This window comes from Syngnathus leptorhynchus, chromosome 11 (assembly GCF_054491065.1).
Source record: "Syngnathus leptorhynchus isolate UIUO chromosome 11, UIUO_Slep, whole genome shotgun sequence".
NCBI classification, from domain to species: Eukaryota; Metazoa; Chordata; class Actinopteri; order Syngnathiformes; family Syngnathidae; genus Syngnathus; species Syngnathus leptorhynchus.
Genome location: NC_141205.1, coordinates 8,462,242 through 8,489,191, shown reverse-complemented (window position 1 = coordinate 8,489,191; position 26,950 = coordinate 8,462,242). Strand labels below are relative to the sequence as shown.

Below are 26,950 nucleotides of genomic sequence, written 5' to 3'. Positions count from 1 at the left end.
ACAATGTCATTGCCAAATGTCTGTTTGATGAGATAGCGCTGTCATTTGCTGCCCACAATGAACAATGCAATGTCAACAATGAGAATGCTTTGCGCTGAGTACAGAAAGCCATTAAGCAAAACCATCATATTAAATTTTTGAATTTACACCGTGGTATTTCTGTTATGTAAAATCTTTTGGACAAAAACACGCCAAAAATGTCAACTGATGATTAGAGCTCAGAATCTGTTCAGGTTGCAATTCCTTTTCCCTGGACAGGAATGTGCAGTTTTGTTTTTCTTTCAGATGGCTTCCCCAACTCATCATCACAACTGGCGCGATGATGAGGTAGGGAAGCCATCTGATACCATTCTTCCAAGACAAGCTCATTGACCTAAACTGGAGAGCTGCTCCTCCTTGGTGGCCACAGATAACAGTATAAAAGTCCAACGCCCAGGCGCTTCCAAAGGTTTGGACTGATAGGCTGCCAACCAAGGTGAGCGTTGTGTTATTCTCTTCTTCTCAATTTTGACGGATGATGTTAAGATTTTCATGGATAATTACAACCAAAAAATGACTTTATCATTTTTTTCCCGTTAGAGTACTTCACTATCTATAGTACACAGCAGCGGCATCACAGCAGGATAAAGGTGCGTTTGCAATTATTTGTTGTTAAAGTTATGATAAATATGCAAGCCATTCATCCATCTGTATTTTTTCTTCTGAAAGAGGCACCATGAGTGGGGACCCAGAAATGGAGTGTTTTGGCGCGGCGGCCATCTACCTCCGCAAGCCAGAACGAGAGAGACTTGAAGCTCAAAACACTCCCTTCGATGCCAAAACGGCCTACTTTGTGACTGAACCCACCGAGATTTATGTGAAGGGCAAACTGATGAAAAAGGAAGCGGGCAAAGCCACAGTTGAAATCAAGGGTGGGAAGGTAAAAGACACTGCATCCAAATTTTATCTACTCGTTTATTTCATTCCCGATGTGTCTTTTCGGATTTTGTGTCAGAATCTCACTGTCAAAGAGGAGGACATCTTCCCAATGAATCCACCCAAGTTTGACAAGATTGAGGATATGGCCATGATGACCCACCTCAGTGAGCCTGCTGTGCTGTATAACCTCAAAGAGCGCTACGCAGCATGGATGATTTACGTGAGTGGGAACTATTTGTCACCCCCAAGTTGCTGAAAGACGGGTCGGTAATAATCCCTGATCTCTCAACAGACCTACTCCGGGCTATTCTGTGTCACTGTCAACCCCTACAAGTGGCTTCCGGTGTACGACGCGAAGGTCGTATCAGGGTACAGAGGCAAGAAGAGGATTGAGGCTCCTCCCCACATCTTCTCCATCTCTGACAACGCCTATCAGTTCATGCTTCAAGGTATCATTTAGTAGCATTGGCTTTATGTACAATGTACATCCTTGTACATCCAAATTATTTATTATTCAGGATAATATATACAAAAATATTGAGCTCTTAAACATTGTATGGTTAAAGTCCTTTTTTAGCTATTTCAGATTGATAAATAATTTGTGAAAATAGAAGTTGACGTAAAGTTGATAAATGATGGGCTGATAAGGTTTCCGCTCAACATCAACGACAAGACTTGACAATTGTACTAAATAAAAAAAAAAAACACATTACAATTACAGAAAACAATTAATTAACCTGTGTAACGTCATTCTTTCCACAGATCGGGAGAACCAGTCAATTCTGATTACGTAAGTCAATTTTAATATCAAACAACCAAACTATATGTTGCGTTGAGAGTTACTTCCTAGCCTGATGCTTACATGAAAGGAAAATCCTAAAGCCATGCTAACATTACCATTGATATACACAGGAGTGGGGGGAATAATCTGTTGCGTCTCAACACTTTTGTCACTTATGTCAACACTTTTGTCACTTATGTCGATACTTTATTTGACTTGCATTTCTTCATATATCTTTACCTAATCTTTGTTATAGCGGAGAATCTGGTGCAGGAAAGACTGTGAACACCAAACGTGTCATCCAGTACTTTGCGACAATCGCAGTGGCTGGAGGAAAGAAACAAGAGCAATCGGCTAGTAAAATGCAGGTAATGTGTGTGTGTGTCTGTGTGTGTGTGTGTGTGTGTGTGTGTGTGTGTGTGTGTGTGTGTGTGTGTGTGTGTGTGTGTATGTATATATATATATATATATATATATATATATATATATATATATATATATATATATATATATATATATATATATATATATATATATATATATATATATATATATATATATATATATATATATATATATATATATATATATATATATATATATATATATATATATATATATATATATATATATATATATATATATATATATATATATATATATATATGCAATATAACAGAACACAATATGCATGCTATGTAAAAATGACTGGATATAGTAAAGTCCAATTGATGTCTGGCTATTTTAAGGGCTCGCTGGAGGATCAAATCATCGCAGCAAATCCCCTGTTGGAGGCTTATGGGAATGCCAAAACTGTGAGGAATGACAACTCATCTCGCTTTGTAAGTTTTTCTTTGCAAAACCATTCCGCTTTAGAATAGACACTGTTGTGTTCTTTTTTTCCCTAAATTTTACCGGCATTCTTCTGTAGGGTAAATTTATCCGAATCCATTTTGGAACAACTGGAAAGTTGGCTTCTGCAGATATTGAAACATGTAAGGTTGCTGTCCAAATGGTTTTACTGCTGGAGGGAACTATTTTGAACTGACTTTATATATTGCCTTGTTATGCAGACCTGTTGGAGAAGTCTCGAGTGACTTTCCAGCTGTCTGCTGAGAGGAGTTACCACATCTTCTACCAACTCGCAACGGGCCATAAACCTGAGTTGTTGGGTTAGTAGCACTTGGAACCTAGATCTTTGGACAATTGTTTACTTTTTCATCAATGTACTAACTGAATCACAAATATTTTTCAGAGGCTCTGCTCATCACCACTAACCCTTACGACTATCCCATGATCAGTCAGGGTGAAATTACTGTCAAGAGCATCAATGATGTTGAGGAGTTCATTGCCACTGACGTGAGTGCTATGAATATTGCAAAACATCATCAGTGTATTTTGGCATACTACATTGGAGACAACTCTTGTTGTCTGTGCTTCAGACTGCCATTGACATCCTGGGCTTTACCGCAGAAGAGAAAGTGAGCATTTTCAAGCTAACTGGAGCTGTGATGCATCATGGAAATATGAAGTTCAAGCAAAAGCAGCGAGAGGAGCAAGCTGAGCCTGACGGCACTGAGGGTAAACCCTAAGCCACGAATTCAATGAAGGAATTATTTCCCAGTTGCCTCCAAATTGTAGTTTGAACCCCCCAAAAGAACACCAGGCTGTCTCCAAACATTTGTCTGCTACTGTATGTTAAGAGCCTTCATCCATTCCTGTTATGTTCTCCAGTTACATTGTGTATGAAGGGATGTTGATGGCATTACAAGGGATATCTTTCTCAGCAGATGGGTCTTTGCATAACCCCTGTGGTATGCACCCAAATATTACCAACAGATCCTTGGCACATGATATCATAATCTTTTGTGCTCTCGCTTTTTGTCAGTGGCCGATAAAATCGCCTACCTCATGGGCCTCAACTCTGCTGATATGCTCAAGGCTTTGTGTTACCCAAGAGTTAAGGTCGGCAATGAAATGGTGGTTAAAGGTCAAACTGTGCCTCAGGTAATTTTGGGGATGTGTGCTACGCATTCAAAAAATTTGTCCATATGCATCTTTATGATGATGTTTCTTGACTTTTAGGTTCACAATGCTGTTATGGCTCTCAGTAAGTCAGTCTATGAGAAAATGTTCCTGTGGATGGTGGTCAGAATCAATGAGATGTTGGACACCAAGCAGTCCAGAAGCTTCTTCATTGGTGTCTTGGACATTGCTGGTTTTGAAATCTTTGATGTAAGTATAGTACATAAGTAATAAAAAGCTTGGTCCAAATTGCATTCACTTCAAAACTCTTGTTGTTTTATGTGACAGTTCAACAGCTTGGAGCAGCTTTGCATCAACTTCACCAATGAAAAACTGCAACAGTTTTTCAACCACCACATGTTTGTGCTGGAACAAGAGGAGTACAAGAAAGAAGGAATCGAGTGGGAGTTCATCGACTTCGGTATGGACTTGGCTGCCTGTATTGAGCTTATTGAGAAGGTAAACGAGAAAACCATCCAAACTTGGAAATAAATGCATTGGCGCAATAGTAAAAGGCAAAATGTCCTTCCAGCCAATGGGCATCTTCTCCATCCTTGAAGAGGAGTGCATGTTCCCCAAGGCTTCAGATGTCACCTTCAAGAACAAGCTGTACGACCAACATCTTGGCAAAAGTGCCCCCTTCCAGAAGCCAAAGCCGGCCAAAGGCAAAGCTGAGGCCCACTTTGCTCTTGTTCACTACGCTGGCACTGTTGACTACAACGTCAACGGCTGGTTGGACAAGAACAAGGACCCCCTGAACGACTCAGTTATTCAGCTCTACCAGAAGTCTTCAATGAAGCTGTTGGGTTACCTGTATATGTCTCATTCATCTGACGGTACATATTTCTACTATAATAACACAAAGGTCGTTTGCTTGTCTTGGAATGTCAGTCAGATGTAACGATTTGTCAGAAGGGGATCTTAAAAGGTGCTCAGCATTAAGAAATGAATGATGTCAAGGTTTAAATTCTTTACAGAGGCAAAAGGTGCAAAGAAAGGTGGCAAAAAGAAGGGCGGTTCATTTCAGACGGTGTCAGCTCTCTTTAGGGTAAGCTCAATTGAAAAAAATCTTCATGTCGCACAAAATCTTTCATCCAGTTATTGTTACTATGTGAACAAATGAATAAGGTTTTTTTTCCAATTTCAGGAAAATCTAGGAAAGTTGATGACCAACTTGAGAAGCACTCACCCTCATTTTGTGCGTTGTTTAATTCCCAATGAGACAAAAACACCAGGTGAGTCCAAAAGTCTGCGATCACTGTAAGCAAGCACATAAGAACTGACTTGGCGGCTTTACATCGGTCACATTGAATTTTTAAGGTCTTATGGAGAACTTCCTGGTCATCCACCAACTGCGTTGTAACGGCGTGCTGGAGGGCATCAGGATCTGCAGGAAAGGTTTCCCCAGCAGAATCCTCTATGGTGACTTCAAGCAGAGGTACTGGAGCTTGTCAGTGGGCCAAAAACATTTCATCTACGCAACAGCTAGCTAGCTAGTTAAATGTTAGAAGCCCCAAACTACAACTAAATGTGAGTCATTAGTTTGTGTAGTTGAGGTTGCATCACTATATTGATTGATTGATTGATTGATTGATTGATTGATTGATTGATTATTGGTGATATTTTGGTTCAAGTTGGCTGTGTTTTGAAACTTCCAACTGCATTCATTCAGGTACAAAATATTGAACGCTAGCGTCATCCCAGAGGGACATTTCATCGACAACAAGAAGGCCTCAGAGAAACTTCTGGGCTCCATCAATGTTGATCACTCACAGTACAAGTTTGGCCACACCAAGGTGATGTTTTGGTTTTGCTGAACTTTGTGGCATAACGACGTCTTGTGGTAATTTGACATGGTTTGGATCTGAACCTATACACCAATCAACAGGTGTTCTTCAAAGCTGGACTGCTGGGCACACTGGAGGAAATGAGAGATGAGAAACTGGTTCAACTGGTGATCATGACTCAGGCTTTGTGCAGAGCCTACGTCATGAGACGGGAATTTGTTAAGATGATGGAGAGGAGGTATATGATGCAGTCGATGGAAATAAATGTTTTGAAGCAGAAATGGGCTCAGAGCTCAGTCAAACAAATTCACCCATTTTTTTTCAATGACAGGGAATCTATTTACTCCATCCAGTACAACATCCGCTCATTCATGAATGTCAAACACTGGCCGTGGATGAAGCTCTACTTCAAGATCAAGCCTCTGCTCAAGAGTGCAGAGACTGAGAAAGAGATGGCCCAAATGAAAGAGGACTTTGAGAAAACCAAGAAGGACCTGGCAAAGGCCTTGTCCAAGAAGAAGGAACTGGAGGAGAAGATGGTGTCTCTCCTGCAGGAGAAGAATGACTTGCAGCTGCAGATTCAGTCTGTAAGTGAAACAGGTCGAGATGTATCACTGTGAAGATTGTTTACATTTTGCCTATCACGTCTTCAGGAAGGTGAAACTCTTGCCGATGCAGAGGAAAGGTGCGAGGGGCTCATCAAAGCCAAAATCCAGCTTGAAGCCAAAGTCAAAGAGGCTTCTGAGAGGCTGGAGGATGAGGAGGAGGTGAACGCCGAGCTGACGGCCAAGAAGAGGAAGCTGGAGGACGAGTGCTCCGAGCTGAAGAAAGACATCGATGACTTGGAGCTTACCCTGGCTAAAGTTGAGAAGGAGAAGCATGCTACTGAGAACAAGGTTGGTATATAATTCATCTTAAATGGAGTCTCTGCTCTTTGCAAATGACTAAAACCCAATAAAATGTGATGTAGGTTAAAAACCTGGTTGAGGAGATGGCTTCTCAAGATGAGACCATTGCCAAGTTGTCCAAAGAGAAGAAGGCCCTCCAAGAGTCCCACCAGCAGACCCTGGATGACCTTCAGGCAGAGGAAGACAAAGTCAATACTCTGACAAAGGCCAACTCCAAGCTGGAGCAGCAAGTGGACGATGTGAGACTTGTTTTTCATATTTTACAGTTGGGTAAGGAATGTCTTCAATCTCATGTGTTAACCCAACATGCAAACTCGCTAGCTTGAAGGATCCCTGGAGCAAGAAAAGAAGCTCCGCATGGATCTTGAACGATCCAAGAGGAAGCTGGAAGGTGATCTGAAGCTGGCACATGAGACCATCATGGATCTGGAAAATGACAAGCAGCAGTCTGATGAGAAAATCAAGAAGTATGTGAGAATCACTGTTGATTACTTTTGATCGTGTTTCGTACTGTTTGGTCTAATCCAAAAATATATATTACTAAGGAGGGACTTTGAGATGAGCCAGCTTCTTGGCAAGATCGAGGATGAACAGTCAGTCGGGATTCAGCTTCATAAGAAAATTAAAGAACTACAGGTAAAGTGAAATGTAGCAGTAATGTTTGCATTGGAAATGATTTGATTTAGTTTTGTTGTCATCCACAACCATGATTTATATCCAATCACAGGCCCGCATTGAAGAGCTTGAGGAGGAAATTGAAGCCGAGCGGGCCGCTCGCGCCAAGGTGGAGAAGCAGAGGTCTGATCTCGCCAGGGAACTCGAAGAGATCAGCGAGCGACTCGAAGAAGCCGGCGGGGCCACCTCGGTCCAGATCGAGATGAACAAAAAGCGTGAGGCCGAGTTCCAGAAGCTGCGTCGCGATCTGGAAGAGTCCACCCTGCAGCACGAGGCCACCGCCGCGGCTCTCCGCAAGAAGCAGGCCGACAGCGTGGCTGAGCTCGGCGAGCAGATCGATAACCTTCAGCGCGTCAAACAGAAGCTGGAGAAGGAGAAGAGCGAATACAAGATGGAGATTGACGACCTCAGCTGCAATATGGAGGCCATTGCCAAATCCAAAGTAAAGTTGACAAACAACTAAGCATAAGATCAAATCAATAACCAATCATTGTTCAATCAGTATTTCCCCAGTGTTATTCAAACCTTGTTATGTTTGTTTTGATTGTGTAGGGAAACCTGGAAAAAATGTGCCGTTCTCTAGAAGATCAATTAAGTGAATTCAAGTGCAAGCATGAAGAGCACATGCGTCAATTTAATGACATCAATGTCCAAAGAGCAAGGCTGACGACTGAAAATGGTGAATCAAATTGGAATGGAAAAGCTTCTATACAGACACACATCCCTCCAAAAGATTTTTTGAAGTGGTCCAATATTATTTTTTCCTTTCAGGGGAAATTGGTCGTCAGTTGGAGGAAAAAGAATCTCTTGTTTCCCAGCTCACCAGAAGCAAGCAGGCCTACATTCATCAAATTGAAGAGCTCAAAAGGGCCCTGGAAGAAGAAACAAAGGTGTTGTGGTGGTCTTGTCTTGAATGTGTCATAAAGTGCTTGTGTATTTCTTAGTCACAATTATCTTGTTGTTGTTGTTGAAAGTCCAAGAACGCCCTGGCCCACGCCGTGCAGTCCTCCCGCCATGACTGCGACCTCCTCCGAGAGCAGTACGAGGAGGAGCTGGAGGCCAAGGCTGAGCTGCAGCGAGCCATGTCCAAGGCCAACAGCGAGGTGGCTCAGTGGAGAACCAAATATGAGACTGACGCCATCCAGCGCACTGAAGAGCTCGAGGAGGCCAAGTAAGCTACAGCAAGGGAAAGAAAATGAAGCGCTTAGCCATCATGACACCAATTGATGCATCTTTGCAGGAAGAAGCTTGCTCAGCGTCTCCAGGATGCAGAAGAGTCCATCGAGGCGGTGAACTCAAAATGTGCCTCTCTGGAGAAGACCAAACAGAGGCTGCTGGGTGAAGTGGAAGATCTGATGATTGATGTGGAAAGAGCCAACGCTCTGGCTGCCGCCCTCGACAAGAAGCAAAGGAATTTTGATAAGGTCATCTTATGTTTCATCCAGAACATAAGGCTTTTTTTTTTTTTCAACATGAGCTGACTAAAGGCGCTTCTTTGTTGTTGTTTTTTTATCTGTTCAGGTGCTTGCTGAGTGGAAGCAGAAATATGAAGAGAGCCAAGCAGAACTTGAGGGAGCTCTGAAGGAAGCCCGTTCACTCAGTACGGAGATGTTCAAACTGAAGAACTCCTATGAAGAATCTCTGGACCACCTGGAGACCCTGAAGAGGGAGAACAAGAACCTGCAACGTATGTTGATTTGTGTGTGTGTGTGTGTGTGTGCGCACGCTTTCCCTAAATGCGGAATATTTATTTATTTATTTATTTATTTATTTATTTATTTATTTCAGAGGAAATTACCGATTTGACTGAGCAGATTGGAGAGTCCTCAAAGACAATTCATGAGCTGGAGAAAGGCAAAAAGATTGCCGAGACTGAAAGAGCTGAAATCCAAACAGCTCTTGAGGAAGCAGAGGTACTCAAAATGACACATACACTTGAGTCTAAACATAAATCTTAACTGTGCAAAACAATTTCCTAAACCATCACAGGCCACACTGGAGCACGAAGAATCTAAGATCATTCGTATTCAGCTGGAGCTAACCCAAGTCAAGAGCGAGATTGACAGAAAGCTTGCGGAGAAGGATGAAGAGATGGAGCAGATCAAGAGGAACAGTCAGCGTGTGATTGAAGCCATGCAGACCACTTTGGATGCTGAGATCAGGAGCAGGAACGATGCCTTGAGAATCAAGAAGAAGATGGAGGGAGACCTAAATGAGATGGAGATCCAGCTGAGCCACGCCAACCGCCAGGCATCTGAAGCTCAGAAACAGCTGAGGAATGTCCAGGGACAACTCAAGGTACAAAATGAAATACAGTCTGACAGTGGCGAAGCTAGAGGGGGGGTCTAAGGGGGCGCTGGCCACCTTTGAAACATGACAGATTATTGTTTTTTTGCCTGATAATTCAGTATTTAGTATTTTCCGATTCCTCCGGTCTATTTTCACATTTCTTCCACGTAACACTTACAAGACATAGGACAACAGTAGCATATATAAAAATATTGTTTCTTCAGCAGAAGCTTTATTGTCTTGAATCCAGGATGCTCAGCTACACCTCGATGAAGCTCTGAGGGCTCACGCAGACATGAAAGAGCAGGTTGCCATGGTGGAGCGCAGGAACAACCTAATGCTGGCTGAGATCGAGGAGCTGCGAGTCGCTCTGGAGCAGACGGACAGAAGCCGCAAAGTGGCTGAAGCTGAGCTGGTGGATGCCAGCGAGCGTGTGACGCTTCTGCACTCTCAGGTAAACACTTCATGAAGACAAGCCGACATCCAAACAGTGCAGGATATAATAAAATGGTTGAATAGCGACACTTTGCTCATCCTTTCTTCAGAACACCAGCCTGATCAACACCAAGAAGAAGCTGGAATCTGATCTGGTTCAGATCCAGGGTGAAGTGGAGGATTCTATCCAGGAAGCAAGGAATGCTGAAGAAAAGGCTAAGAAGGCCATCACTGATGTAAGCAGCAGCTGACACTGTTTTAATTTACACTTATTAGTCATGTCTGAGGTAATCTTTTAACTTAAAGAAAGAAAATGACACAAGAAAGTGAAAAATTTTCAGCATTTTTTGTATAGTCATGGGCAATGTTGTCCAGGTTGATTACAAATTATAGCTTTTAGAATGGATTAAAAGACGATATTTTTTTCAATATTGTAAGGCCATTGATAGGAATAATTATCAGTGTAAAAACAATCGAAAAGGCAAATGATTTTTTAAATATTATTTAATTCACTTTCCTTGCTCACAGTCCCTTTTCCACTTTTGCCATTCAAAGATGTAACCATTCAACCGATCCGAAATTAAAATTTGAAATAAGATGTTTTTCATGCTTAAATGACCTTAAAGTTGAATAAATGGTTAATGGTGCTGTGCACATTTGCATATTATATTACTCTTGTTGAAACGCCATGTGTAGGCTGCCATGATGGCAGAGGAGCTGAAGAAGGAGCAGGACACCAGCTCTCATTTGGAGAGAATGAAGAAGAACCTGGAAGTGACCGTCAAAGATTTGCAGCACCGCCTGGACGAGGCTGAGACTCTGGCTCTCAAAGGGGGCAAGAAGCAGCTCCAAAAACTCGAGGCTCGGGTATGTTGATATGAAAAAAAAACATTCTAACATGCTTATGTAGTGAATAGTTTAAAATACTACAGACAGCTAGATTTTGTTTTACTCGTTTATAAGAGAAATGCCCACTCAGGAGTTTTGTTTAGAATTTGAAAATCTACTTCCTAGCTTGAATTTGAAGTCCCCTGCCACCACTTTGCGTGCGCTTTTGCACTTTGAGGCACGCTATTTAAAGAAGCAAAAAATCAGCCAGTGAAATTCATCTCAGGTTTTATGAACAGGCTGACTTTCAACTTAAGTTGTAACTTCATTTGGATATGCTCCTCCCTGGTTACGCCAAGTTAGTAGATCAGCTTCCACGTTTATTTATATGCACAATCAAATTTGAGCAAAGCTTTAGTAAATCAAGCCCATAACTGGAGCTCCTGTCAGCCACAATTCATGCCCAGACACTCAAACGCAGACTCGTCAACTGGCCAACCTCCCCCAGCTCACAAACATCACACGGCAGCCCGCAAGGCCTCGCACATATCTGAAACACATGTGCTGTCCTGTCTTTTCTATACATTTTATATTATTTGATTGGTATTCAGTGATTTGTTGTTTTGCCAAATGATGGTCTTTTTGTGCTGAAGGTGAGGGAGCTGGAATCAGAGGTGGAGGCTGAGCAGAAAAGAGGCGCTGAAGCCATCAAGGGTGTCCGCAAGTACGAACGGCGAGTGAAAGAGCTGACCTATCAGGTAATTTATGATTTACTGTATAACGGGCTGGATGTAGAACACGTTTGACACCTCTGGAGGGCATAAATTACTCTTGTAAACCATCCACCCATCCATTTTCTGTACCGCTTCGTCCCCACGGGGGTCGCGGGCGTGCTGGAGCCTATCCCAGCGGTCATCGGGCACTAGGCGTGGGACACCCTGAATCGGTTGCCAGCCAATCGCAGGGCACACAGAGACGAACAAGCATCCGCACTCGCACTCACACCTAGGGGCAATTTGGAGTGCTCAATCGGCCTACCAAGCATGTTTTGGGGATGTGGGAGGAAACCTGAGTGCCCGGAGGAAACCCACGCGGGCTCTGGGAGAACATGCAAACTCCACAAGGGAGGGTCGGAGGTGGAATCGAACAGGCACCCTCCTGACTGTGAGGCGGACCTGCTAACCAGTGCAGCACCGAGCCGCCTCCTCTTGTAAACCAATACTAAAAATGAATTCGCTATAAATAACCACCTGGATGCTGTTTATTAGAATGCTACATTTGTAACAATACATTAAACACATTTGAGAAATGTTATGTGACGAGCTATAGTCGATAGTCTTCTGTCACAATTGCGTCCACAAAAACTCTCTTCCAAGTCTTAACTGTACCATCTTGTGTGCCACCTTCAGACTGAAGAGGACAAAAAGAACATTGCAAGACTTCAGGATCTGGTGGACAAGCTGCAGCTGAAAGTCAAGGCCTACAAGAGGCAATGCGAGGACTCTGTAAGTGCTGCAAATTTAAATGTTAACATAGATGGTAGTTTTAGTGAAGTGTGAATATGTGTGAGTGGTGAGTTGTCTTCATGTATCCTTTGGCTGGTGACCAGTCACGGTGTACCTCTGGTGCCCCAAGTGGTGGAGAAAATGGATGTATTTCTCTTTTTAAAATTACATTATTTATAATTCATTAGATTCTAACTAATTAAAGATACTAATTAATTAAACAACAAAATAAATCTTCAATGTAATGTTTTAGTTCCTATTTTTTTTTCCACCACAAAATAATTAACAAATTATTTAAAATGGTTGTTACTAGGGTTAGAGCTAGGGTTAGGGTTACTGTTAGGGTTTGGGCTAGGGTTAGGATCATGCAGCTTGACATTATTGCACTTGTGAACTCTACCATCTCTAGGAGGAGCAGGCCAACGCCCACCTGACGAGGTACAGGAAGGTTCAACATGAGATGGAGGAGGCTCAGGAACGAGCCGACATCGCCGAGTCGCAGGTCAACAAGCTGAGGGCCAAGAGTCGGGACTTTGCCAGGGTATGTTTGCTTATTTTCAATGAGCCCAAGAATTGATTCACAATCATCAACATTTGACTTCAATGCCTCATCATTTCTTCTCTGTTCCTTTAAAGGGAAAGGATGCTGAAGAATGAACATTAGTCCCAATAAGACACAGCAAGAAATCATAAAATATGGTATTTTTGTCAAATGTGTCTTGTGTGTAATTTAATAAATTTTGCCAGCAATTGGATGACCTTTGTTTGTTGTGTTTGTTGGAGCAAGATGGACGATTAATTCAAATGCCTATTTCATATATTACATCGATTACAAATACATCATTTGGTTATGTGGGTGGGACTAAATGTGATCAAATCAGCATTTAAAAAAAAATTCAAAATTACAAAGACATTCATTCATCCAAGTATATACATTAGGCGAGCTCCCTAGTTCCAAGATGATTTATACAGTGTCAACGTGCCAGCTGTATGTATCAAGCCTCCAAAATAACCCGGCGCTTCAAGTGTTGCCCGTTACCACCCGAACGACGTCCAGGTTAAGGCGACTGTAAATCTTACGCTCGTGGTGTTAATGTTTGTGTCAGTCAAGTGACCTGACAGTTTATCTTTGTACGTATGTGAGCTATGTCAAGGTCCTGTGATAAAAATAAACCCAATTAGAATGTCAATTGCAGGTAGCTTACTCTTTGACAAATATATATTGATTGGAAACAACTGTCTGATTTTTATCTGTATAGAAGGCTCACTTATGATTGAGGCTGTCTGAGGAATAATGTCATCAAAAATATATCATATATATATATAAATAAAGTATAAATACCATTCAGACAATACAAAGATTTATATATATCTATACTGTATTCTATTAGAAGCGTTCCGTATATCTTCAGCTAGAAACTGATATCTCCTCACTGAAGTTTGGACATGTAGGTCGCGAAGAATGGAGATGTTTACTCTTACATATATAGCATCTGAAGCGGGACGAGCATAATCCCTTTTATGAAACGAGATCCGAGTGCGTGTCCCATAACGAAGGCTGTTTCCACAAAAAGAGCCGAGACGAGAACAAATGTCTGAGCTCACTGATGAGCGCTCAAGGCTGCGAGCATTGCTGAGGAGACATCTATATTTGTATTTCCTCCATATAAGCAGTCCCAGGCAGGGAATCGGATCAAGTGTCACGTTTTTATTTACTATATTGGCCTATTTTGTGAGGTGTGAAGCCCTCAGCTCCAAAGCCCCAAAGCCCCCCTCGGCCCATCTTTGTCACTTGAGTGTCAACTTTCAAGAAGGAAAGAATGCAAACTACCAAATGTCGTATAACATGATCCCCTCCTTGCGTCGTATGGGGAACAAACACTCGACTTGGGAGAAGGTCAAGCTGCGAGTGTGGCCTTGTCTTCACATCATCTGTCAGCACACACAGCAACAAGACCATTTAGAGGAAGAGTTTAAAAATAAACTGCGCCCTCGAGATGACCCAAGTGCCTGTCTTGAGAATCCAGGAGACGTGAAACTGCTCACCTGTTCACTGCACATTCCGCATCGGACAATTGGGATGGACGATGTGCTTACTTTTGGATGAATAAAGTTTGTATGGCTGTAAGATTTCAAAAACTGAAAAGATCCCTGATAGAGGAAAGTAAAACTTTCATACCTTAAATGTATTTCAAATTCTGTAGGTGTTGAAATGAGCCAAAAACCCACAAGTCAACTATTATCATTATTATCTAACTTTCATTTCTGTTGCTGACTTGTTATTATGGCAGGAGGAAAAAGACTAAGATGTCACATGCTTTTTTTAATAAAGTAGAGTGAACAATATGTCAAGGGCAAAAGTAACAAAATCTTGGAAATCAACTATTCATACTTTACATTGCTGCACTTTAAATGCTTGGACATTTTCAGAGTGTGAATGAGCTGTCCCTTTCCTGTCATGTCATTGGCGTAGATGGCACTGAGGACGAGCGTGGGTGGGGGACACGTCCCCCACAGTTACACTAGGACCACAACCACTCAAGGCAACAAAAATTCAGAGGACTAATATTCCTCTTCCATCAGGACAGGCTTGGAGCCTGCATAACGTTTGTTGTTCTGGCCTTATTCACTAACGTATATTCCATTCAGCATTGTGTGACAGTGTTAAAGCAAAAAAAACTAAAATCACCTACCATCATTAATAATGGTGAGAATGCTGAATTGGCATCATTTCAAGATGGCGTCGTGTGTCTGAGCGCTTAGATTAGCACATCCCCAAAAGACACAAGAAAAACATGTGAGTCAGGGTGTCTTTAGAGACAAGTACATTCATCTTTCAATTGTAGACTTCAATCAAGCAGACCACGAAGGAAATTCAATCCGGCTTTCATTCCAGGCATCTCCCAAGAAGTCCTGAACACTGATGTGACATTAGAGGTCAAACAATATCAATGTATAAATATAGATTTTACAATATATCTTATCATATCATATATACAATAATATACAATATATAATATATCATATATTTTATTTATACAATATATAATATATTGTATTTTATAAATGTATAATATTATTTTTTTATATATTTTACTATCAAAAGCAATGACATAAAACAATGCAATGCAAAAATAAAACATATTTTGTAGTGTTCAGACGTTTTCAAAAATCTCTTCTGCAAAAATCCCAGATTTCCTCCTTTGATCGGCCTGCTTAGATAGCGAGGCTCTGGAGGCTTTGTTCTCATATAAATGTCGGAGGAATGTCCTTTTTGAACAATGACATCCTGTAATCCTTTGACCGGATACGCTGCTATTAATACGAGCGTTGTTACATTCTCTTTTGTCTTGCAACAAATCCAATTAACTTTGGGGATTTGATCAGGCCCAGTGCGCTGGCCGTGGCAGCGGATCATTGTTTTCACAAGTTCTTCATTTTGTTCTTTTGTCACAGGAAAGACTCGCAAGGCTTCTGTAACAGAATACTAGTGACACATGAGGGCTTCTCTGAGGCTAAAGTTGGATGCTCCTCACTGCCAAGGTGCATTACAGAGATTATTGTAAAGACCCAAACAATGTCGGAACTTTGGTATCACAACATGCCCGCTCGGAAAATATTTACAAGAGGTTAAAAAACGCGTTTATAAAAGTCCTGCCTTTGTCTATTAAAATATTTTTTCCTGTATCTGGCACCAGGTCAACCTCACAAACTATCATGTAATTTCTATTTACTGTGGCTTGGAGAGTTCTAATAGTTTCTATTTAAAACTAATTCATCAAATGGAATTATTTGAATGTCTGAGCCAAACACACACAAGCCCATTTAATCTGCTGCTGACAGCAATAAAGGAGTCTCTTTATAGACCTAAATGAACAATTATCATTGCTGTCATACAAACTACATTGTTTTTACTCGACTCCCATCGGTGTCTTTCATTATTCCCCCTTTAAGATGTCATTAGCGATTAATAACCTTGTCCGTGATCAACTATTGATCTGCAATGAAAGACGATACCAGACAATAGGCGTAAATGAACATGACCAAAAAAAGCGAGTCGTGAAAGGCCGGCGAAGGCCCGACTCTATATAAGAAGGCTGGCCGGACGCCCTCAAGGAGTGACGGGCACTGACGAGTCAAGGTGAGTGGCTCTCGGTCTTATATTAGAAGAAGGCAAGCCAGCAGCTTCCAAAACAATGCAGGGCATGACCAGTCACTGCCAAATCCTCCACGCATCTTGGCCAGGACTCGGAAGGACCGCCAGCTCTTTTATTTACAACACTGAACAGGAATCCATTTAAACTAATTGTCTTTTGTTTGTCCCAGCTTTCAGAATCCTCATCCTCAACCCATCATTTACACTTTCGCAGAGGGAGGGAAGAGAGCGAGTAAGTTGTCTCTGATATTTGTGTCCGTCATCTGACATTCTAATCAACAACCGGCGGACGTGTGACATTGTTTTAAAGAGCTCGGCTTTATTTAACATTCATTCTTCAGACATCACTATCTATCCATCTATCCATCTATCCATCTATCCATCTATCCATCCATCCATCCATCCATCCATCCATCCATCCATCCATCCACCCATCCAAATATATTTACATTCAAATCAGAGAGGATTACCATGTGACTTCTTCCTCTTTGCAGTAAAGCATCATCATGGGAGACGGGGAAATGGAATGTTTTGGCGAGGCGGCCATCTACCTCCGTAAGCCAGAACGTGAGCGGATTGAAGCTCAAAACACACCCTTCGACGCTAAGACGGCTTACTTTGTGTCCGAACCTGGCGAGATGTACCTCAAGGGCAAATTGTTGAAGAGAGAGGGTGGTAAAGCCACCGTGGAAACACTCTGTGGGAAGGTGAGAAGAAAGATAAATGATCAGTGATGGAAAGAATTACATACATGTTTACATAAGGACAAAGATAGAGAATGTGTCATCAGCTTTATATGGTTAAAGGTCAGGGCAGGTTAAGTTATTAATTACACATCATCCAAGCTTGCAAATATGGAAATTGCTTTGTGCACATAAAATAATCTCAACTATTCCCAAATCATTGCAATAACTATCTCACACGTGTACTTCTGTGTCAGACTCTGACTGTAAAGGAGGATGAAATATTCCCAATGAATCCACCCAAATTCGACAAGATTGAGGACATGGCCATGATGACCCACCTCAGCGAGCCTGCTGTGCTGTATAACCTCAAAGAGCGTTACGCAGCATGGATGATCTACGTGAGTTTTCTTCAAAAGGACACTTTGTTTACAATGGCTCATATAGCTTAACATTCTTTTTCTTTTTATTACATTTTTAGACCTATTCTGGGTTATTCTGCGTCACTGTCAACCCCTACAAGTGGCTTCCGGTGTATGACTCGAAGGTCGTATCAGGATACAGAGGCAAGAAGAGGATTGAGGCTCCTCCCCACATCTTTTCCATCTCTGACAATGCCTATCAGTTCATGCTCCAAGGTATTGTTTTATATATATGTATATGTAATGTAAAAAAAAAAAAAAAAATTGACAAATAATGTGTTTTTATATTTTTTACAGATAGGGAAAATCAGTCCGTTCTCATCACGTATGTTCATGCAGTATATGAAACACTATTGAGTCGATTTTTTTTTTAACAAGGAAGAAAGCCATTGCTAATTGTTTGTTTATCTTTCAGTGGAGAATCTGGTGCAGGAAAGACTGTGAACACCAAACGTGTCATCCAGTACTTTGCGACAATCGCAGTGGCTGGAGGAAAGAAGCAAGAGCAATCAGGCAAAATGCAGGTAGAAATACATACTGTGTAATATTGCTCTGAACTTATATCAAGCTTACCAAACAGCTTTACCAAACAGTACGTACAACATAACTTGATATGAAGCCTTTGTGCCCTAATTAATATTTTTCTTGAAGGGCTCACTGGAGGATCAAATCATTGCAGCAAATCCCCTGCTGGAGGCTTATGGTAATGCCAAAACTGTGAGGAATGACAACTCATCCCGCTTTGTAAGTATCTCTGTCTTCTCATACAATTGTTGTCCAAGATCTTAAAATACTCACCTCCTCCTCTTTGACGTAGGGTAAATTCATTAGAATCCACTTTGGCACAACGGGAAAGCTGGCTTCTGCAGATATTGAAACATGTAAGATTTGAATTAAGCACACAGATTGCTTTTGGGCCTTTTCTAACATGGGTCCATGTGATCTACAGATCTGCTGGAGAAGTCTCGTGTGACCTTCCAGCTGTCTGCTGAGAGGAGCTACCACATCTTCTATCAGCTCATGACAGGCCACAAACCCGAATTACTTGGTATGAAGACATTTAGACTGTAGAACTTTGCTGTCTGGTGCCTAGCGAGGACTAACCTCACATTTTGTTCTGGCAGAGGCTCTGCTGATCACCACCAACCCTTTCGACTATCCAATGATCAGTCAGGGTGAAATTACCGTCAAGAGCATCAATGATGTTGAGGAGTTCATTGCCACTGATGTAAGATGAACATCAGACTTCAGTTGTAGGTTCTGGCAAAGGTGTTGTGCACAGAAATTGTATTTGTTGTTTTTTAATGGCCACCACAGACAGCCATTGACATCCTGGGCTTTACTGCTGAAGAGAAGGTCAGCATGTATAAGCTAACCGGAGCTGTGATGCAGCACGGAAACATGAAGTTCAAGCAGAAGCAGCGTGAAGAGCAAGCCGAGCCTGATGGAACTGAGGGTGAGTCGCCCATCGTTTTGCCGTCATCAAACTCGACTATTCTAATTTCCTATGATGGATTTCAGTCGCCGATAAAATCTCCTACCTCATGGGCCTGAACTCCGCTGACCTCCTGAAGGCTCTGTGCTACCCGAGGGTCAAAGTCGGGAACGAGTTTGTGACGAAGGGTCAGACTGTGCCTCAGGTACTTCAGTAGTGCTTCAATGGTTGATGTGATTTCTTGAAATTCTTATTCATGTTGATTTGTGTCAACAGGTGAACAACTCTGTCTCTGCCCTCTGCAAATCCATCTATGAGAAAATGTTTTTTTGGATGGTGGTCAGAATTAATGAGATGCTGGATACCAAGCAGCCCAGAAGCTTCTTCATTGGTGTCTTGGACATTGCTGGTTTTGAAATCTTTGATGTAAGTATAGTATATAAGTATCAAAAAGCTTGGTCCAAATTGCATTCAATTCAAAACTCTTGTTGTTTTATGTGACAGTTCAACAGCTTGGAGCAGCTTTGCATCAACTTCACCAATGAGAAACTGCAACAGTTTTTCAACCACCACATGTTTGTGCTGGAACAAGAGGAGTACAAGAAAGAAGGAATCGAGTGGGAGTTCATCGACTTCGGTATGGACTTGGCTGCCTGCATTGAGCTTATTGAGAAGGTAAACGAGAAAACCATCCAAACTCGGAAATAAATACGTTGGCGCGATAGTAATAAACAAAATGTCCTTCTAGCCAATGGGCATCTTCTCCATCCTTGAAGAGGAGTGCATGTTCCCCAAGGCTTCAGACACGACTTTCAAGAACAAACTATACGACCAGCATCTTGGAAAAAACAAGTCGTTTGAGAAGCCAAAGCCAACCAAAGGCAAGGCTGAGGCCCACTTCTCCTTGGTGCACTACGCTGGCACTGTGGATTACAACATTGCTGGCTGGCTGGACAAGAACAAGGACCCTCTGAATGACTCGGTTGTTCAGCTCTACCAGAAGTCCTCTACCAAGCTGTTGTCCTTCTTGTATGCGTCCCACGCCTCAGCAGAAGGTAAGAGATGCTATACATGGATTTTACAGCTGAACGTAGTCTTGCTGATAAGATTCTGATTCAACCAACAGCAGAGGGTGCAGGTGGAAAGAAAGCTGGCAAGAAGAAGGGTGGCTCCTTCCAAACCGTGTCTGCTTTGTTCAGGGTAAGATGAAGAAACAGAATAGTTGCACAGTGTTCCATTTTAAATGGTGGAAATGTGATGTCTTCTCAATCCCTCAGGAGAATTTGGGGAAACTGATGACAAACCTGAGGAGCACACATCCTCATTTTGTGCGCTGCCTGATTCCGAACGAATCCAAGACGCCAGGTGTGATTCTTTTCACTCCATTTTCATAATCTCACAGTATTACTCACAGTTTAATACTAACTGCCAACCATAAATATCAGGTCTGATGGAGAACTTCCTGGTCATCCACCAGCTCCGCTGTAACGGCGTACTGGAGGGCATCAGGATCTGCAGGAAAGGTTTCCCCAGCAGAATCCTCTACGGTGACTTCAAGCAGAGGTCGTAGAGTCATATGCCATCTAACAGTGACTCTCGGTCAGTCAAAATAATGCAGGACAAAAAACAAATGAATGTTTCAGATACAAAGTGTTGAATGCCAGCGTCATCCCTGAGGGTCAGTTCATTGATAACAAGAAGGCCTCAGAGAAACTTTTGGGCTCCATTGATGTGGATCACACACAGTACAAGTTTGGTCATACCAAGGTAGAATAAAAAGAAAATGACTTTTTGAGTTTTCCAAGACCAGACTAAAGAGAAGCCAATGTCCTGACTTGCAGGTGTTCTTCAAAGCCGGTCTGCTGGGTACACTGGAGGAGATGAGAGATGAGAAACTGGCAGAGCTGGTCACAATGACTCAGGCTCTCTGCAGAGGTTACGTCATGAGGAAGGAGTTTGTTAAGATGATGGAGAGGAGGTACGGTACACTGACCGTCCATATTCTCCTGAAATTTCACTTCAAAGAAGAAAAAAAATGAGTCTTTACTTCCATTTTATCAGGGAGGCCATTTACTCCATCCAGTACAATGTCCGCTCATTCATGAATGTCAAACACTGGCCGTGGATGAAGCTCTACTTCAAGATCAAGCCTCTGCTGAAAAGTGCAGAGACTGAGAAGGAGATGGCCCAAATGAAAGAGGACTTTGAGAAAACCAAGGAGGATCTTGTTAAGGCCTTGGCTAAGAAGAAAGAACTGGAAGAGAAGATGGTGTCTCTCCTGCAGGAGAAGAATGACTTGCAGCTGCAGATTCAGTCCGTAAGTGAGACATGGAGTTATTTTTGAACGTGTTGATGAATTATCTGTTCAAACTATATCATTGTGACTCCAGGATGGCGAAACCCTTGCTGATTCAGAGGAAAGGTGTGAGGGGCTCATCAAAGCCAAAATCCAACTTGAGGCCAAAGTCAAAGAAACATCTGAGAGGCTGGAGGATGAGGAGGAGGTGAACGCCGAGCTGACAGCAAAGAAAAGGAAGCTGGAGGACGAGTGCTCCGAGTTGAAGAAAGACATTGATGACTTGGAGCTGACCCTGGCTAAAGTAGAAAAGGAGAAGCATGCCACTGAGAACAAGGTTTTGAAAGTTGCTATTTTTTGATGACTCAACCTTCATCCAGAACGCTGTTCACTCAAACATATGTGCATTTATGCAGGTCAAGAACTTGACCGAGGAGATGTCTTCTCAAGACGAGACCATTGCCAAGTTGTCCAAAGAGAAGAAAGCCCTCCAAGAGGCCCACCAGCAGACCCTGGATGACCTTCAGGCAGAGGAAGACAAAGTCAACATTCTGACAAAGGCCAAGTCCAAACTGGAGCAGCAAGTGGATGATGTGAGTCAGCCGTATGTTGAAGCGAATGTCAAACGAGATGGACCCTAAACACATTTATTCCCCACAGCTTGAAGGATCACTGGAGCAAGAAAAGAAGCTTCGTATGGATCTGGAAAGAGCTAAAAGGAAACTAGAGGGAGATTTGAAATTGGCTCAGGAATCTATCATGGATCTTGAGAATGACAAGCAGCAGTCTGATGAAAAAATAAAGAAGTGTGTATTTATTGTCTTTACATAATGACGTACTGTAAAGAACCTACAGCTTAAATACATTATTTCCGTTATTCACTTGCAGGAAGGACTTTGAGATCAGCCAATTACTGTGTAAGATTGAAGACGAGCAAACTCTCGGAGTCCAATTACAGAAAAAAATAAAAGAACTTCAGGTATTTGGTGACACGACTCGTGGTATCTTGAGAAAATAGCTACTCAAATGTGTACCTGTCAGGCCCGCATTGAGGAGCTTGAGGAGGAGATTGAAGCAGAGCGGGCCGCTCGCGCCAAGGTGGAGAAGCAGAGGTCCGATCTCGCCAGGGAACTCGAGGAGATCAGCGAGCGACTCGAAGAAGCCGGCGGCGCCACCGCTGTTCAGATTGAGATGAATAAAAAGCGTGAGGCAGAGTTTCAGAAGCTGCGTCGCGATCTGGAAGAGTCCACCCTGCAGCACGAGGCCACCGCCGCGGCCCTGCGCAAGAAACAAGCCGACAGCGTGGCTGAGCTCGGCGAGCAGATTGATAACCTTCAGCGGGTCAAACAGAAGCTGGAGAAGGAGAAGAGCGAATACAAGATGGAGATTGATGACCTCAGCTGCAACATGGAGGGCATTGCCAAATCAAAAGTGGGAGCATATCACCAAGTGTCAACCTCAAATGAAAAAAAATTAAAAAAATTTTAATCAACATTTTCTTCCACCAGGCTAATCTTGAAAAGATGTGCAGGACATTAGAAGATCAACTGAGCGAGCTCAAGTCCAAGAATGACGAGAATGTTCGGCAACTAAATGACTTTAGCACCCAAAAAGCGAGACTTCAAACTGAGAATGGTAAGAATTGAAAAAAAAAAATCTTCCAATCTTTTATCTTGCTTCCGGTTCTAACTTCATTTGAATGTCATCTTTGATTAGCTGAATTTACACATCAGCTGGAGGAAAAAGAAGCCCTGGTGTCTCAGCTCACAAGAGGGAAGCAGGGCTACACTCAGCAGATTGAGGAGCTCAAGAGGCACATTGAGGAGGAAGTGAAGGTCCATAAAATCAACCTCGCAAAAAAAAAAGCTTGACGATAAGTGAAACATATTCACCTTCGACTTCTTCTGGGTGGCAGGCCAAGAATGCCCTGGCCCACGCCGTTCAGTCCTCTCGTCACGACTGCGACCTCCTCCGAGAGCAGTACGAGGAGGAGCAGGAGGCCAAAGCTGAGCTGCAGCGAGCCATGTCCAAGGCCAACAGCGAGGTGTCTCAGTGGAGAACCAAATATGAGACGGACGCCATCCAGCGCACTGAGGAGCTCGAGGAGGCCAAGTAAGCTACAGCAAGGGAACGAAAAATGATCACGATTAACGATTAAAGCGCTCATGACACCAAGTGATGCGTCTTTGCAGGAAGAAGCTTGCTCAGCGTCTCCAGGACGCAGAGGAGTCCATCGAGGCGGTGAACTCAAAATGTGCCTCATTGGAAAAGACCAAACAAAGGCTGCAGGCAGAGGTGGAAGATCTGATGATCGATGTGGAAAGAGCCAATGCTCTGGCTGCCAACCTTGACAAGAAGCAGAGGAACTTTGACAAGGTCTGTTCAGATTATGCCAGTTACGGTCTCAACAAATGATTAATAACATTTTAAATGCTTTCAGGTTCTTGCTGAGTGGAAGCAGAAATATGAAGAGAGCCAAGCAGAACTTGAGGGATCTCTGAAGGAGGCCCGCTCACTCAGTACTGAAATGTTCAAACTGAAAAACTCTTATGAAGAAGCGCTGGATCACCTGGAAACTCTAAAGAGGGAGAACAAGAACCTGCAACGTAAGATCCGCACCCTGATTTTCCCAAAAGACCAAACACAACAAAACGATCATCTGCTCTCTCACAGAGGAGATTTCTGACCTGACCGAGCAAATTGGCGAGACTGGAAAGACAATTCATGAACTTGAGAAGGGAAAGAAGACACTGGAAAGTGAGAAGAGCGAAATTCAAACAGCTCTGGAGGAAGCAGAGGTAACAATTCAGCATCATATCATTTCAAGCCACAACAGGGAGGATGTAAAGAGAATTTGGACTACACCTTATGCCAAGGGGTTCAAAGTCCTCCTTGTCCACAGGCTACTCTGGAACACGAGGAGTCCAAGATACTTCGCATTCAACTGGAGCTGACTCAAGTCAAGGGCGAGATTGACAGAAAGCTTGCGGAGAAGGATGAAGAGATGGAGCAGATCAAGAGGAACAGTCAGCGCGTGATCGAGTCCATGCAGACCACTTTGGATGCTGAGATCAGGAGCAGGAACGATGCCTTGAGAATCAAGAAGAAGATGGAGGGAGACCTGAATGAGATGGAGATCCAGTTGAGCCATGCCAACCGACAGGCATCTGAAGCTCAGAAACAGCTGAGGAATGTCCAGGGACAACTTAAGGTAGAGACATTAGAAGAGATCTCCAAGAGCTGCTAGGTGGTACGGATTTTGTTTCGTTGTACAGGATGCCCAGCTTCATCTTGATGAAGCTATACGAGGTCAAGAAGACATGAAGGAGCAGGTTGCCATGGTGGAGCGCAGGAACAATCTAATGCTGGCTGAGATCGAGGAGTTGCGAGTTGCTCTGGAGCAGACGGAGAGAAGCCGCAAAGTGGCTGAAGCTGAGCTGGTCGATGCCAGCGAGCGTGTTGGTCTGCTGCACTCTCAAGTATGCTTCACATGTGTTTTTTTGAGCAAAAGTAAGTTTGCAACGTGACAGTAAGCATTTGCTTTATCTAAAATAGAACACCAGCCTGATTAACACCAAGAAGAAACTGGAGGCTGACCTTGTCCAGAGCCAAGGTGAAGTGGAGGATGCTGTGCAGGAATCAAGAAATGCTGAAGAAAAGGCTAAGAAGGCCATCACTGATGTGAGTTTTAACTGCCTTTCATCTTTTGTGAAGACTATTGTTGAGCTTGTTGCCTTGCAGGCTGCCATGATGGCAGAGGAGCTGAAGAAGGAGCAGGACACCAGCTCCCATTTGGAGAGGATGAAGAAGAACCTGGAGGTGACCGTCAAAGATCTTCAGCACCGTCTGGATGAGGCTGAGAGCCTGGCCATGAAAGGTGGCAAGAAGCAGCTCCAGAAACTGGAGGCTCGGGTAAAGATCTCATCACACTCGCTTTGAGACTACTGGAGGACTATCAAAATGTCGATCCTCCATTTCGTTTCAGGTGCGTGAGCTTGAAGCCGAGGTAGAAGCCGAGCAGAAGCGAGGATCCGACGCCATCAAAGGTGTCCGTAAATATGAGAGAAGAGTGAAGGAGCTTTCCTACCAGGTGTTCATCTTCTCTTTCGTGTCAACTGTTATTTGAAATCTGTGCTAAAAAAAAATTGACTCGCATCTCCATCAGACTGAAGAGGACAAGAAAAACGTCAGTCGCCTTCAGGATTTGGTAGATAAGCTGCAGCTGAAGGTCAAGGCCTACAAAAGGCAGTCAGAAGAGGCTGTAAGTGCAATTTCCGTTAGCTTGTCTGTGTGCCAACAATCAAGCCAAAAGAAGCATAAGTAGAAATAAGTGAAACAAAATCTGGTGTTTTGAACTGCCTCACAGGAGGAACAGGCCAACACTCACATGTCCAGGCTGCGGAAGGTGCAACACGAGCTGGAGGAGGCTCAGGAACGCGCAGACATCGCAGAGTCACAGGTCAACAAGCTGAGGGCCAAAAGTCGGGAAATAGGGAAAGTGAGTATCACATTCAGAAGAAGCTAAGTTGCCATCACGTGAAACTAAAAACGACATTTCTTGTGTTTGCATTGTAGGCAAAGGATGCTGAATAATAAGATGCAACCCAACGGAAAAACTAAAATGAGAATCATAAAATATGATTTCTCATTGGGACACTCTCGGGACATCCTGACACATTACGATAAATGTATTTTGCATGACTGAAGACTTGTGTTTTTTTTCACATCTCAGCAATTGACAGAGGAGATAAAGGGTATCTGGTTTCTTCTGAGATTGAAATCCAGAAGGCCAAGCCAGACCTTGGTGCCTCTGAAGAACAGTGTTGAAGAATAGATCTGAAGAAGCAGTAGTGTACATTTTGTTTGGTTCAAAGATCAAAATAATACAAATAAAGTACATAGCTATGAAATGTCAAAAGCGCTCGCTGTAAATCTTTTGGTGCGTCGACCAATGATATGAATAAAATAATATAATTATTAAATGTAGGAAAACGTGCAGACTTCAAATAAAACTGCCAAAGTGGCAAGTTGTCAACGCAAGATTGAATGCCGTCCGTCATTCCGAAGGTGCAACACATGCTCACATGGACAGCAGATGATAGCGAGTGGGCGCCACTATGCGCTTCCTCCCCGAGGAGCGTGTTCAACTGGCATAGTGACAAACGAGGGCTGCCCTTTGACCTCTACACTCCGCTTAATAAGGCACCTGTTCTCTTTCGAATGTGAGGCATCCAGGACTACACACCCTATTCTAAATCACTCACAGCAGTGAGCACCATTTTAAAACCATCTCACTTTGTACACTGCATGGTCGCATGTGGATTAAACCTTCTGAGTTCAGATCAGAAGGTACGAATCAATCCACTATGCCAGACTCCAATATAAGAGATGTGTCGCCTAAAAAGGTAACAAGGCACCAGTGGTTGGATGGTGTCAGTCATCTGAAGCAGATTAATGATAGCAGGCGGCATTATCGCAACAGACGTCGCGGGAGAAGCTTGTGTAGAATGTTCCGAGTCAGACTCATGTTTCTCTACAGTGTCTCGACTGAGTGACAACATGAGCAAATGCTAAAGCTATTTGATTGATGGACTATGCCACACACATTTTTGTCATTTTTAAACCTTGACAGTTGACATGGTGAAAAAACTTGCAATAATTCTTAAGAGTTTACTGCTTGTTTTCATCCTGTTGAGAGAAGCGCGTTATGCACTTATGTGTTAAATGCATTCGTTAACTTCTCGTTAGCATTAGCTTGACTGCGGTGCTTGTTTACAGGACGTGTTCGTAAATATTGCGAGGGGATT

At 42.9% G+C, this 26,950-nt stretch overlaps 2 protein-coding genes across 2 annotated transcripts; both read left to right on the top strand.

Annotated features, from left to right (window-relative positions):
• The first annotated feature begins 453 nt into the window (after nucleotides 1-453).
• LOC147049337 (myosin heavy chain, fast skeletal muscle-like) lies at nucleotides 454-12,906 on the top strand. The gene is made up of 41 exons (XM_085923439.1): nucleotides 454-475; nucleotides 580-629; nucleotides 709-919; nucleotides 995-1,138; nucleotides 1,211-1,367; nucleotides 1,681-1,708; nucleotides 1,956-2,067; nucleotides 2,449-2,541; nucleotides 2,631-2,694; nucleotides 2,773-2,871; nucleotides 2,955-3,058; nucleotides 3,142-3,280; nucleotides 3,588-3,706; nucleotides 3,785-3,934; nucleotides 4,013-4,183; nucleotides 4,257-4,560; nucleotides 4,702-4,772; nucleotides 4,872-4,959; nucleotides 5,045-5,162; nucleotides 5,397-5,520; nucleotides 5,613-5,749; nucleotides 5,843-6,098; nucleotides 6,165-6,407; nucleotides 6,482-6,658; nucleotides 6,741-6,886; nucleotides 6,965-7,055; nucleotides 7,147-7,536; nucleotides 7,647-7,773; nucleotides 7,866-7,984; nucleotides 8,069-8,265; nucleotides 8,335-8,518; nucleotides 8,616-8,781; nucleotides 8,883-9,007; nucleotides 9,084-9,392; nucleotides 9,634-9,837; nucleotides 9,929-10,054; nucleotides 10,515-10,685; nucleotides 11,300-11,404; nucleotides 12,056-12,151; nucleotides 12,561-12,692; nucleotides 12,788-12,906. Exons 3-41 carry the CDS (start codon nucleotides 716-718, stop codon nucleotides 12,806-12,808), a joined length of 5,811 nt encoding a protein of 1,936 aa, XP_085779565.1. The 5' UTR covers nucleotides 454-475; nucleotides 580-629; nucleotides 709-715; the 3' UTR covers nucleotides 12,809-12,906.
• A 3,367-nt stretch (nucleotides 12,907-16,273) lies between these two features.
• On the top strand, nucleotides 16,274-26,183 carry LOC147049336 (myosin heavy chain, fast skeletal muscle). Its single transcript, XM_085923440.1, has 41 exons — nucleotides 16,274-16,292; nucleotides 16,478-16,539; nucleotides 16,802-17,014; nucleotides 17,248-17,391; nucleotides 17,472-17,628; nucleotides 17,710-17,737; nucleotides 17,828-17,936; nucleotides 18,064-18,156; nucleotides 18,230-18,293; nucleotides 18,362-18,460; nucleotides 18,537-18,640; nucleotides 18,730-18,868; nucleotides 18,934-19,052; nucleotides 19,124-19,273; nucleotides 19,352-19,522; nucleotides 19,596-19,902; nucleotides 19,974-20,047; nucleotides 20,125-20,212; nucleotides 20,293-20,410; nucleotides 20,491-20,614; nucleotides 20,689-20,825; nucleotides 20,909-21,164; nucleotides 21,238-21,480; nucleotides 21,560-21,736; nucleotides 21,804-21,949; nucleotides 22,032-22,122; nucleotides 22,185-22,574; nucleotides 22,652-22,778; nucleotides 22,860-22,978; nucleotides 23,059-23,255; nucleotides 23,336-23,519; nucleotides 23,584-23,749; nucleotides 23,817-23,941; nucleotides 24,046-24,354; nucleotides 24,419-24,622; nucleotides 24,699-24,824; nucleotides 24,885-25,055; nucleotides 25,129-25,233; nucleotides 25,309-25,404; nucleotides 25,510-25,641; nucleotides 25,719-26,183. Exons 3-41 carry the CDS (start codon nucleotides 16,814-16,816, stop codon nucleotides 25,734-25,736), a joined length of 5,808 nt encoding a protein of 1,935 aa, XP_085779566.1. The 5' UTR covers nucleotides 16,274-16,292; nucleotides 16,478-16,539; nucleotides 16,802-16,813; the 3' UTR covers nucleotides 25,737-26,183.
• The last annotated feature ends 767 nt before the right edge of the window (nucleotides 26,184-26,950 follow it).

What these genes read in the sequence shown, in the direction of transcription:
- LOC147049337 (XM_085923439.1), top strand. Translation starts at nt 716, where the DNA reads ATGAGTGGGGACCCAGAAATGGAGTGTTTTGGCGCGGCGGCCATCTAC. An exon ending in ATGACAACTCATCTCGCTTT is followed by an intron (nt 2,542 to 2,630) that starts GTAAGTTTTTCT and finishes ATTCTTCTGTAG; the next exon opens with GGTAAATTTATCCGAATCCA. An exon ending in TGGAGCAGCAAGTGGACGAT is followed by an intron (nt 6,659 to 6,740) that starts GTGAGACTTGTT and finishes CAAACTCGCTAG; the next exon opens with CTTGAAGGATCCCTGGAGCA.
- LOC147049336 (XM_085923440.1), top strand. Translation starts at nt 16,814, where the DNA reads ATGGGAGACGGGGAAATGGAATGTTTTGGCGAGGCGGCCATCTACCTC. An exon ending in AGCATGCCACTGAGAACAAG is followed by an intron (nt 21,481 to 21,559) that starts GTTTTGAAAGTT and finishes GCATTTATGCAG; the next exon opens with GTCAAGAACTTGACCGAGGA. An exon ending in TGGAGCAGCAAGTGGATGAT is followed by an intron (nt 21,737 to 21,803) that starts GTGAGTCAGCCG and finishes TATTCCCCACAG; the next exon opens with CTTGAAGGATCACTGGAGCA.